This window comes from Hyperolius riggenbachi, chromosome 1 (genome assembly GCF_040937935.1).
Source record: "Hyperolius riggenbachi isolate aHypRig1 chromosome 1, aHypRig1.pri, whole genome shotgun sequence".
Lineage (NCBI taxonomy): Eukaryota > Metazoa > Chordata > Amphibia > Anura > Hyperoliidae > Hyperolius > Hyperolius riggenbachi.
Genome location: NC_090646.1, coordinates 95,772,082 through 95,784,652, shown reverse-complemented (window position 1 = coordinate 95,784,652; position 12,571 = coordinate 95,772,082). Strand labels below are relative to the sequence as shown.

The 12,571-nt window shown below is 44.5% G+C and overlaps 1 protein-coding gene across 2 annotated transcripts in view; it reads left to right on the top strand.

Moving 5' to 3' along the window:
• Positions 1 to 12,571, top strand: part of EVC (EvC ciliary complex subunit 1) — a 142,937-nt gene that overhangs the window by 30,263 nt on the left and 100,103 nt on the right. For both annotated transcript variants that reach the window (XM_068277257.1, XM_068277247.1), the window contains exons 2-3: positions 10,171 to 10,296; positions 12,478 to 12,561. In XM_068277257.1, the coding sequence (XP_068133358.1) occupies positions 10,171 to 10,296; positions 12,478 to 12,561 (210 nt within the window). The remainder of the gene's footprint in view (positions 1 to 10,170; positions 10,297 to 12,477; positions 12,562 to 12,571) is intronic.

Genomic DNA, 12,571 nt, shown 5'->3' with positions numbered 1-12,571 from the left:
GTCCCCTCCTTCCGCCACTCTTCCCCTCCAAATGACAGCGGGGGCAGCGGGCAACTTAGAATAAGGGCTGGCGGGCAAAGACTACTCACTTTACGTCTGACTGCGTTCCAGCAGCTGGAGCGCTCCGTCGCCGTCACATGCCTCTTCTCCGCCTCCAATGCGTGTCACAGCATTGGAGGCGGAGAAGAGGCATGTGACGGCGACGGAGCGCTCCAGCTGCTGGAACGCAGCCAGACGTAAAGTGAGTAGTCTCTGCCCGCCCGCCCGCCCTTACTCTAAGATGCCCGCTGCCCCCGCTGTCATTTGGAGGGGAAGAGAGGCGGAAGGAGGGGACCCAGGTGAGGGAGGGGGGGGGATCTTTCCCCCCTCCCCGCCGCTATCCCTGTCACCCCTCCTTCTAGCGCTGCTCTTCCCCTGCTGCGGCTGCATGGGGGGTCGTGGCGACACCCCCCTGGCTGGCTGTCACCTGGTGCGCCACGCCCCCCTGCACCCTATTGTAGGAACGCTACTGGGTGTGCGCTCCCGTGGTGCCTCCCATTAGCCCAGCGATCAATAAATAAGAATATAATTCCCATTCATCAATCTAAGTGTACGCTAGAAAGACCAACGGTTTCTTATCAGAAACCGCCGTCTTCCTGACAACAAAAAAAAATCCCTGTATTCCTAGTACATCCTGGAAACGAGATCTCGCTTCCAGGACAAAAGAAGAGAAAATGCTCATGTCACGGAACAGCCGTGAGAAACGAGAACGCAATCGGTTTATTGCACCGATTGCTAGTGATGTGCTATATCTGGATTGATTGTGTAGGAGCATCTGCAGTCTTTTCTCAGCAGAGAGATAGCATCAGTTTAACTGCAGGATGGCTCTTTTGATTTACTAATGAACAGGAACAAACCCTTGTGTTCAGGAGGCTAGTGTTCACTTTTCATTACCTCCATTTGGTGAGCCTTTCATACAGGGAGAGCAAGGAAAGCTACTCCCAGCAGGAAGTCTATTCAAAACCTGATGTCATCCAGACTATCCGGCACCGACCACAGGCCATTCTGAATGCATATGATGTATGGTTTCTTGTCGATTAAATGGCAACTGTACATCGCACAGCTATGAAATTCATTTAGTCTTATTCGGTAAAATCTGGCCGTCAGACTGATATGAAATTCATCGCGATAGCCCGTCCGTTTATTGAGGTATGACTCTTCTCCAGAACTGGATCCGCTGCACTACCCATGTCTGATGTCATATTAATCTGTATTTTCCGACAAGTATGAATCTGTTATCCACCTAACTATGACTTGTATCCTTTGTGAGTTACGGCATATTATAAGTTTAAACCCAAAATCTCTCAGAGGGAAGGAACTGTCATTGGTGGGTAATTCAGAGGGGGCCGGCATTGCCACACCCCCAAACTAGCTTCATCAAAAGCATCTGCGAGGGGCTCTTCTCTCAGTCCTCCAAATTCCATCTGTATGAGAGCAGTCTGCTGCCAGCCAGAGGACACATGGTTGGCGGCCATCTTGCTGAACTTTGAATTTTGCTCTGAAACAAAGAACTTTGCGGAACTTGAAACCAAGGACTTTTCCCACAAAAGGACATTTTCCATGAAACTAAGTATTTTTTCTCCCTTTCTTTTATTTTTCATACTGGCTATTAATGTTTCAATAATTGTTGATTTTAATAATTGTCTGTATATATTAATTAATTATATTGCCCGTGAATAAAGACTTTATCAAAGTCATTCACTGTTCCGCTACCCTGCTTCTCAGCCGCACAAACTGAACCAGACTTCTGGAGAGACGCTACTATTGTACTGTTGTTACTAGCCAGACAGAATAGAGTGTGTTTAACCATTTTTATTTGCAGGACCGGTCAGTCAGTCAGGTCCACTGGCCCATACCAGTGGTGGTCGCAGATACCCTGAAATAGTGTGTAAGTTGTAATTACCGTACCTCACAGGCTCCCTTCTGGTCGGGCTACTGCCCAAATTTCCGTCGGTTTCTGCGCAAAGATCACGCCCACAGCTTGCATGGTCTGTGTGCTGAAACCGATTGGAAGGCAATTTGCGGTCTGACCACTAGGGCTCTTGTAACAGCTCACAGTGGCCATCTTGTAATACTACATCTACATCCACTTTTTAATAAAATAAACCTATATTATATTTTTTAAAATTGACTGTTTACCTCCCACACCAAAAATTACCCAATTAACCACTTCCCGACCGCCGTATGTACAATTGGCGGCCGGGAAGTGCACCCCGCAAGGACCGCCGTATTGACAATTGGCGGCGGTCCTTGTAGGGGCATGGGCGGAGCGATCGCGTCATCAGTGACGCGATCCTCCGCCTCCGCCTGGCGCCGCTCACCCGCCGCAACATCCCGCCGGCTATACAGAAGCGCCGGCGGGATGTTAACCCCGCGATCGCCGCATACAAAGTGTATAATACACTTTGTAATGTTTACAAAGTGTATTATACAGGCTGTCTCCTGCCCTGGTGGTCCCAGTGTCCGAGGGACCACCAGGGCAGGCTGCAGCCACCCTAGTCTGCACCAAGCACACTGATTTCCCCCCCCCCTGCCCCAGATCGCCCACAGCACCCATCAGACCCCCCCCCTGCCCACCCCCCAGACCCCTGTTTGCACCCAATCACCCCCCTAATCACCCATCAATCACTCCCTGTCACTATCTGTCAACGCTATTTTGTTTTTTTATCCCCCACCCTGCTCCCTGCCCCCTCCTGATCACCCCCCACCCCTCAGATTCTCCCCAGACCCCCCCCCCCCCCCAGACCACCCCCCCTGTTTACTGTATGCATCTATCCCCCTGATCACCTGTCAATCACCTGTCAATCACCCATCAATCACCCGTCAATCACCCCCTGTCACTGCCACCCATCAGCCAGCCCCTAACCTGCCCCTTGCGGGCAATCTGATCACCCCCCCACACCAATAGATCGCCCGCAGATCCGACATCAGATCACCTCCCAAATCCATTGTTTACATCTATTCTCTCCTCTAAACACCCACTAATTACCCATCAATCACCCATCAATCACCCCCTATCACCACCTGTCACTTTTACCTATCAGATCAGACCCTAATCTGCCCCTTGCGGGCACCCAATCACCCGCCCACACGCTCAGATTGCCCTCTGACCCCCCCTTATCAATTCACCAGTGCATTAATTACATCTGTTCTTCCCTGTAATAACCCACTGATCACCTGTCAATCACCTGTCAATCACCCATCAATCACCCCCTGTCACTGCCACCCATCAATCAGCCCCTAACCTGCCCCTTGCGGGCAATCTGATCACCTACCCACACCATTAGATCGCCCGCAAACCCGCCGTCAGATTACTTCCCAAATGTATTGTTTACATCTGTTATCTTCTCTAAACACCCACTAATTACCCATCAATCACCCCCTATCACCACCTGTCACTGTTACCTATCAGATCAGACCCTAATCTGCCCCTTGCGGGCACCCAATCACCCGCCCACACGCTCAGATTGCCCTCAGACCCCCCCCCCTTATAAATTCGCCAGTGCATTAATTACATCTGTCCTTCCCTGTAATAACCCACTGATCACCTGTCAATCACCTGCCAATCACCTATCACCCATCAATCACCCCCTGTCACTGCCACCCAACAATCAGCCCCTAACCTGCCCCTTGCGGGCAATCTGATCACCCACCCACACCAATAGATCGCCCGCAGATCCGACATCAGATCACCACCCAAGCGCAGCGTTTACATCTATTCTCTCCTCTAAACACCCACTAATTACCCATCAATCACCCCCTATCACCACCTATCACCACCTGTCACTGTTACCCATCAGATCAGACCCTAATCTGCCCCTTGCGGGCACCCAATCGCCCGCCTACACGCTCAGATTGCCCTCAGACCCCCCCCTTATCAATTCGCCAGTGCAGTATTTACATCTGTTCTCCCCTGTAATAACCCACTGATTACCTGTCAATCACCTATCAATCACCCATCAATCACCCCCTGTCACTGCCACCCATCAATCACCCCCTGTCACTGCCACCCATCAATCACCCGCTGTCACTGCCACCCATCAATCAGCCCCTAACCTGCCCCTTGCGGGCAAACTGATCACCCACCCACACCAATAGATCGCCCGCAGATCCGACATCAGATCACCACCCAAGCGCAGTGTTTCCATCTATTCTCTACCCTAAACACCCACTAATTACCCATCAATCACCCCCTGTCACTGCTACCTATCAGATTAGACCCCTATCTGCCCCTAGGGCACTCAATCACCCGCCCACACCCTCAGAATGCCCTCAGACCCCAGCCCTGATCACCTCGCCAGTGCATTGCTTGCATCTATTCCCCCCTCTAATCACACCTTGAGACACCCATCAATCACCTCCTGTCACCCCCTAGCACACCTACCCATCAGATCAGGCCCCAATTTGCCCCGTGTGGGCTCCTGATCACTCGGCCAATCCCTCAGATCCCCCTCAGACCCCCTTCCGATCACCTCCCCAGTGCATTGATTGCATCTATTTTCCCCTCTAACCACCCCCTGAGACACCCATCAATCACCTCCTGTCACCCCCCTAGCACTCCTATCCATCAGATCAGGCCCAATACAACCTGTCATCTAAAAGGCCACCCTGCTTATGACCGGCTCCACAAAATTCGCCCCCTCATAGACCACCTGTCATCAAAATTTGCAGATGCTTATACCCCTGAACAGTCATTTTGAGACATTTGGTTTCCAGACTACTCACGGTTTTGGGCCTGTAAAATGCCAGGGCGGTATAGGAACCCCACAAGTGACCCCATTTTAGAAAAAAAGACACCCCAAGGTATTCTGTTAGGTGTATGACGAGTTCATAGAAGATTTTATTTTATTGTCAAAAGTTAGCGGAAATTAATTTTTATTGGTTTTTTTTCACAAAGTGTCATTTTTCACTAACTTGTGACAAAAAATAAAATCTTCTATGAACTCGCCATACACCTAACGGAATACCTTGGGGTGTCTTCTTTCTAAAATGGGGTCACTTGTGGGGTTCCTATACTGCCCTGGCATTTTAGGGGCCCTAAACCGCGAGGAGTAGTCTAGAAAATGCTTCAAAATGACCTGTGAATAGGACGTTGGGCCCCTTAGCGCACCTAGGCTGCAAAAAATTGTCACACATGTGGTACCGCTGTACTCAGGAAAAGTAGTATAATGTGTTTTGGGGTGTATTTTTACACATACCCATGCTGGATGGGAGAAATTTCTATGTAAATGGACAATTGTGTGTAAAAAAATCAAACAATTGTCATTTACAGAGATATTTCTCCCACTTAGCATGGGTATGTGTAAAAATACACCCCAAAACGCATTATACTACTTCTCCTGAGTACGGCGGTACCACATGTGTGACACTTTTTTACACCCTAAGTACGCTAAGGGGCCCAAAGTCCAATGAGTACCTTTAGGATTTCACAGGTCATTTTGCGACATTTGGTTTCAAGACTACTCCTCACGATTTAGGGCCCCTAAAATGCCAGGGCAGTATAGGAACCCCACAAATGACCCCATTCTAGAAAGAAGACACCCAAAGGTATTCCGTACGGAGTATGGTGAGTTCATAGAAGATTTTATTTTTTGTCACAAATTAGCGGAAAATGACACTTTGTGAAAAAAAACTATTAAAATCAATTTCCGCTAACTTGTGACAAAAAAATAAAAACTTCTATGAACTCACCATACTCCTAACGGAATACCTTGGGGTGTCTTCTTTCTAAAATGGGGTCATTAGTGGGGTTCCTATACTGCCCTGGCATTTTAGGGGCCCTAAACCGTGAGGAGTAGTCTTGAAACAAAAATGACCTGTGAAATTCTAAAGGTACTCATTGGACTTTGGGCCCCTTAGTGCAGTTAGGGTGCAAAAAAGTGCCACACATGTGGTATCGCCGTACTCGGGAGAAGTAGTATAATGTGTTTTGGGGTGTATTTTTACACATACCCATGCTGGGTGGGAGAAATACCTCTGTAAATGACAATCTTTTGATTTTTTTACACACAATTGTCCATTTACAGAGGTATTTCTCCCACCCAGCATGGGTATGTGTAAAAATACACCCCAAAACACATTGTACTACTTCTCCCGAGTATGGCGATACCACATGTGTGGCACTTTTTTGCACCCTAACTGCGCTAAAGGGCCCAAAGTCCAATGAGTACCTTTAGAATTTCACAGGTCATTTTGAGAAATTTCGTTTCAAGACTACTCCTCACGGTTTAGGGCCCCTAAAATGCCAGGGCAGTATAGGAACCCCACAAATGACCCCATTTTAGAAAGAAGACACCCCAAGGTATTCCGTTAGGAGTATGGTGAGTTCATAGAAGATTTTATTTTTTTGTCAAAAGTTAGCGGAAATTGATTTTAATTGTGTTTTTTCACAAAGTGTCATTTTCCGCTAACTTTTGACAAAAAATAAAATCTTCTATGAACTCACCATACTCCTAACGGAATACCTTGGGGTGTCTTCTTTCTAAAATGGGGTCATTTGTGGGGTTCCTATACTGCCCTGGCATTTTAGGGGCCCTAAACCGTGAGGAGTAGTCTTGAAACGAAATTTCTCAAAATGACCTGTGAAATTCTAAAGGTACTCATTGGACTTTGGGCCCTTTAGCGCAGTTAGGGTGCAAAAAAGTGCCACACATGTGGTATCGCCGTACTCAGGAGAAGTAGTATAATGTGTTTTGTGGTGTATTTTTACACATACCCATGCTGAGTGGGAGAAAGATCTCTGTAAATGGACAATTGTGTGTAAAAAAAATTAACAAATTGTCATTTACAGAGATATTTCTCCCACCCAGCATGGGTATGTGTAAAAATACACCCCAAAACACATTATACTACTTCTCCTGAGTACGGCAATACCACATGTGTGGCACTTTTTTGCAGCCTAACTGCGCTAAGGGGTCCAAAGTCCAATGAGCACCTTTAGGCTTTACAGGGGTGCTTACAATTTAGCACCCCCCAAAATGTCAGGACAGTAAACACACCCCACAAATGACCCCATTTTGGAAAGTAGACACTTCAAGGTATTCAGAGAGGGGCATGGTGAGTCCGTGGCAGATTTCATTTTTTTTTGTCGCAAGTTAGAAGAAATGGAAACTTTTTTTTTTTTTTTTCACAGTGTCATTTTCCGCTTACTTGTGACAAAAAATAATATCTTCTATGAACTCACTATGCCTCTCAGTGAATACTTTGGGATGTCTTCTTTCCAAAATGGGGTCATTTGGGGGGTATTTATACTATCCTGGAATTCTAGCCCCTCATGAAACATGACAGAGGGTCAGAAAAGTCCGAGATGCTTGAAAATGGGAAAATTCACTTTTTGCACCATAGTTTGTAAACGCTATAACTTTTACCCAAACCAATAAATATACACTGAATGGGTTTTTTTTTATCAAAAACATGTTTGTCCACATTTTTCGCGCTGCATGTATACAGAAATTTTACTTTATTTGAAAACTGTCAGCACAGAAAGTTAAAAAAATCATTTTTTTGCCAAAATTCATGTCTTTTTTGCTGAATATAATAAAAAGTAAAAATCGCAGGAGCAATCAAATAGCACTAAAAGAAAGCTTTATTAGTGACAAGAAAAGGAGCCAAAATTCATTTAGGTGGTAGGTTGTATGAGCGAGCAATAAACCGTGAAAGCTGCAGTGGTCTGAATGGAAAAAAAGTGGCCGGTCCTTAAGGGGTAGAAAGCCCTAGGTCCTCAAGTGGTTAAAATGTTTAATGGAAAAAAAAAATTTACAAATAAAAAACAAAAACAAAACATAAATAGTTACCTAAAGGGTCTGAACTTTTTATATATGCATGTAAAGAGAGTATATTTTGAACATTTTTTTTTAATTATAAGCTTGTAAATAGTGATGGACGCAAATCTGAAAAAATGCACCTTTATTTCCAAATAAAATATTGGCGCCATACATTGTGCTAGGGACAGAATTTAAATCGTGTAATAACCGGGACAAATGGGCAAATACAATACATAGGTTTTAATTATGGTAGCATGTATTGTTTTAAAGCTATAACGGCTGAAAACTGAGAAATAATGAACTTTTTTCTATTATTTCCTTAATATTCCTGTTAAAACGCATTTATAAAAAAATATTTTTTAGCAACATGTACCACCTAAAGAAAGCGTAATTGGTGGCGGAAAAAAAACAAGATATAGATCAATTCATTGTCATAATTAGTGATAAAGTTATTGCCGAATGAATGGGAGGTGAAAATTGCTCTGATGCATGAGGTGAAAAATCCCCGCGGGCTGAAATGGTTAAGGGTTAATAATAGGACCTCAGAGTTATAACTGAATATCAATGTGTATCTTGATTTTTATAAGTTGTTACATGCTAACCTTTTTTCTTTTAGCATCTCATGTAATGGACGTTTTATCAAGAAGAGATGCATAATGTTATATAGCTATACACAGTGTTTCTATTTTCTTCTCTGTTACAATAACTCTCACATAGACACAGATGTTGTTAACTGATGCTTTTATTGTGTATCTCTCTCGAGCAAATCTGTCTATGTGTTGATTCAGTTATGTATTTTACACTGTTTATGACCTTCTCTTTCGGATAATAAGAGTTATAGCATAAACTAATGTAAATACAGACATTCTTCTATTAGCTTTTGCAACTGAGCTTTTGCCAGCATATTCCCCCTAACGAGTTCCATATCTTTTATAATGCCTGAACTTAAACTCCTCCCCTACCACCAGCAGCACCACCTTGTACTTCTTCCTGACACCTTGGTTAGTGTGACGAGGAGGTGGGATCGAATGATTAAAGGGACACTTAAGTCAAACAAAAAAAATGAGTTTTACTCACCTAGGGCTTCCAATAGCCCCCTGCAGCTGTCCGGTGCCCTCGCCGTCTCCCTCCGATCCTCCTGGCCCCGCCGGCAGGCACTTCCTGTTTCGGTGACAGGAGCTGACAGGCTGGGGACGCAAGTGATTCTTCGCATTCCCAGACACATTAGCACCCTCCCTGCTGCTATATGGTATATGATATATGCTATAGCAGCATAGATGGCGCTATTGTGGCCAGGAACGCGAAGAATCACTCGCGTCCCCAGCCTGTCAGCTCCTGTCACCGAAACAGGAAGTGGCTGCCGGCGGGGCCAGGAGGATCGGAGGGAGACGGCGAGGGCACCGGACAGCTGCAGGGGTCTATTGGAAGCCCCACGTGAGTAAAACTCTTTTTTTTTTTTTTACTTAAGTGTCCCTTTAAGAACAGAGGGTTCTTAATGGTCAGATCCCACCTCCTCATCACACTAACCCTCTTACAGTAACACCTAAGCCTTACTGATCCACTCTGTCTTTTTTTCTTAGCATCTGGAACATTTGGGCACCAGACAAAAAAGGGGAAAGGGGACACCAAAAGTTCTTAAGGTGTAGTATGTAGATAAGATCATGAAATAATAAATTTGTGAAGAAAATGCACACAAAGGTGGGTTACCTCCAAGGTAACCACTATGTAGACAGGTGGAAAGATTAGACCTGTCCCCACTAAGCAGTCCATCTCTGTAGAGTAGAAAAAAAGGGATTGCACCCCTACACCAAGGGTGGATATTTCAAATAGAAACTGAACAATGTAACAGAGGTGCCAATGCAGGATAAAACTAGTTAAAACCAGGTTACAAGGAGGCAGTGGTGGACTTTACTTCAGGAAGTCAGACATCTAACAATGTCTAACAATGAAACACCCTTTATTCTCACTATCACTAAAAACTCCAAATTGCAATGCGTTTCTTGGGCAAACCTGCTTCCTCAGGCAAAATGGTTGAGGTATCTGGGAGGCGCAAACAGTGTACTCAGAATTGCTACATACATATACTGTAGCTAATTAAAAATATTACATTGTACACAACTTGAACATAGCATAAAAATATTCATGTCAATATAACTAATGTAACTATTAATTTGGACACCAGAACTTGGTTATTGTATGGCTGAAATATGCAATAGCCCAGCGTCAGTACTTGGACGTTATATCTGGCTTTGAACAGTGGCTTCCTTTTGCTATTTTGCATTGTGCCCATGACCATGCCCAGCTAATGCCATGTGAAAAGCCTTCGCTTCATAGTAAACCAGGCTCACTGACTCTTCCATTTTTGCAGATACAGGCTTCTGATGACCGTGCGGAGAACAAGAAATCTGATGTGAAACAAGAAGCCCGGGATTCAACCTCAAAAGCAAAAAAGAAGATTCGAATCAGAGAGTCGAGGCTGATGACGCTGGATGAGGTAGGTGACACAGCTTGTATACGATGCAGAAGAGCCCAGAGAGGAGGCATATCAGATATAGGGCAGGAAATTGTGAGGGATTCTTTCGTTCTTAGGATTATGAAGAGAAAAGTTAGTGCTGGCGTGCTTTTCAAAACATTTCTCCGGGACCCATAGTAAGTCTACATCTCTTCATAGACTAATGTGTGAAATGTAGGTTCTATTTTTTTCTTCAAATTCTGATTAATATATTTGTCAAAGAGGTTGGATATATGAAAAACGCAACTTGAGAGAGGGCCCTGAGGACTTATTTGGGATGGGTTTTGAGGTTTATGCCAGTATTGCTGTTAAGCTTGGACACAATACTTGGGCCATGAGAGGTTTGTGGTGAAGTGGGGGTTTAAATGAAGTGTACAGTCTGTCTTGACCCAAAGCTGTTCTACACAACAAATTAACTTGTCTATATAGAAACAAAAACAATAGAATAGAAACAAAATGTACCCCCTAGATAAGTACTCACTGGGGTATTCGTAATACTTATTAAAAAACGTAGGGTATATGGAACAGCGAAATGCTCACTGTTCATAGTAGGCATGCTGTAAGTGAAATCTGGAGACAGTGGTGTAACTACAATTCCTGGCCCCCCCCCAATGGTCACACCCCTTCCCTTGCTTCCCCTTGGTGCCCTTTACAGCCCAGGGGCCCATCTCACAAGGATTATAGAACAAGTGTGGCCATCATTGTCTTCACACCCATAACAAGTGTAGCCACAAAAACACCTGATCTGAAGTATAGTTCCCCACAGCTCTGGGCCCCTCTGTGATTGCAGGGGCTGCTCTACTCTAGTTACGCCCCTGGCTGGAGATAACAGTGCCATCAGGTCCTAAAAAGAACACATTCTTGGTATTGAGTACTACTACTAGACTGCTTTTTAGACTTTAGACATTTTTGTTGGGATCTAGGAGACAAGCTCTTCTCTTAATTGTCCTTTGACAATACTTAAAGAGAATCCGAGATGAAAAACTAACTATAACAAGTAACTTGTCTATATATCTTATCTAAAGTTTACACAGCAAATCTAGCTGCAAACAGCTTCAACACTATATGATTAATTCTTCCTGTGATACAAGGACAGCAGCCATGTTCTGTTTGTGATCATTACACACAGGCAAGCTGCTCTGCATCTCCAGCCCTCAGCCTGTGAAAACTTTACTCCCCTCTCCTCCTCCCCTCTGCCTCTGAAATCAATAGCTAGTAACCTCCTCCTCCTCCTGCCCAGACTGGGCTCCCATAAGCCCTTGCTACTAAGGTTCAGAGTGCCAAGGCTCTCTGAAAAGCTGTGGGTTAGGCTTGTTTAGTTTATAGGGAACTAGAGTATTAAAACAAACAAAAAAAAGTATTTGGCTTGAGGAATGCCCTATAAACTATATGAAAGGAACACAATTATGCAATGAGTAAAAGTTCACCTCGGATCCAAGGAGCAAACTAATCAATGCCACGTTGTCCACCATCACAAATGGGACAGTACAGTGCAATTCAATCACCTTGTTGTTAAAATACTATGGTATTTGATTTTATGGCGGACAACCCCGCTTTAACTAAAAGATCCTTGCAGCCTCTTTGCTATCTCTGTGTCACGTGACTCTTCGTTTCCTTAGGTCTACACGCATGGAGTCCGCGTAACTTCCTCTGATTTACATTAGGCTTCCCGGACAGTTATGAAGCCCATTTTATTTCTCTATTGCTTTCCTGGAAACTCGGAATAGAAGCTATTTCTAATTAGATTATACAACAGACAGGTCACATTGTACAGAAGCCCTGCTCAGTGTACACGGTGGCGGCCCTGGCTGTATCAATCTTACCCTAATGGTTAGCAAGGGGGATAACCAGACGCATAATAATTAATTGAAGAACAGCTTTCGTCAACCTAATAAGGTTCCGCTCTGTTAGGCTTTATTTGTGTGAATAATTGGATAATGCTTCATGGTTTATTTATTTTGCAATCCCACTGGTGCATTCAGATATTTTATGCAATTGCTAAAAATAACTGCTATTTATAATTCTTTTATGCTCTGAGATTTATGTGCTGGGCTGAGCAATTCATTGTAACGGTGCTTCTCACATTTCCACCCAGAGACCTTTTCCTGGCTGTTTGGCAGCCTCTGCAAGCTATATATAATGTATGTTCTCTTCTTCCTGCAGGAAGGTGACCAGCTGTCCACCAACGGCGTCGCTGCGTTTGCATCAAAGGCCAAAGTTATTTACCCCATAAATCAAAAGTTTAGGGTAAGACTTC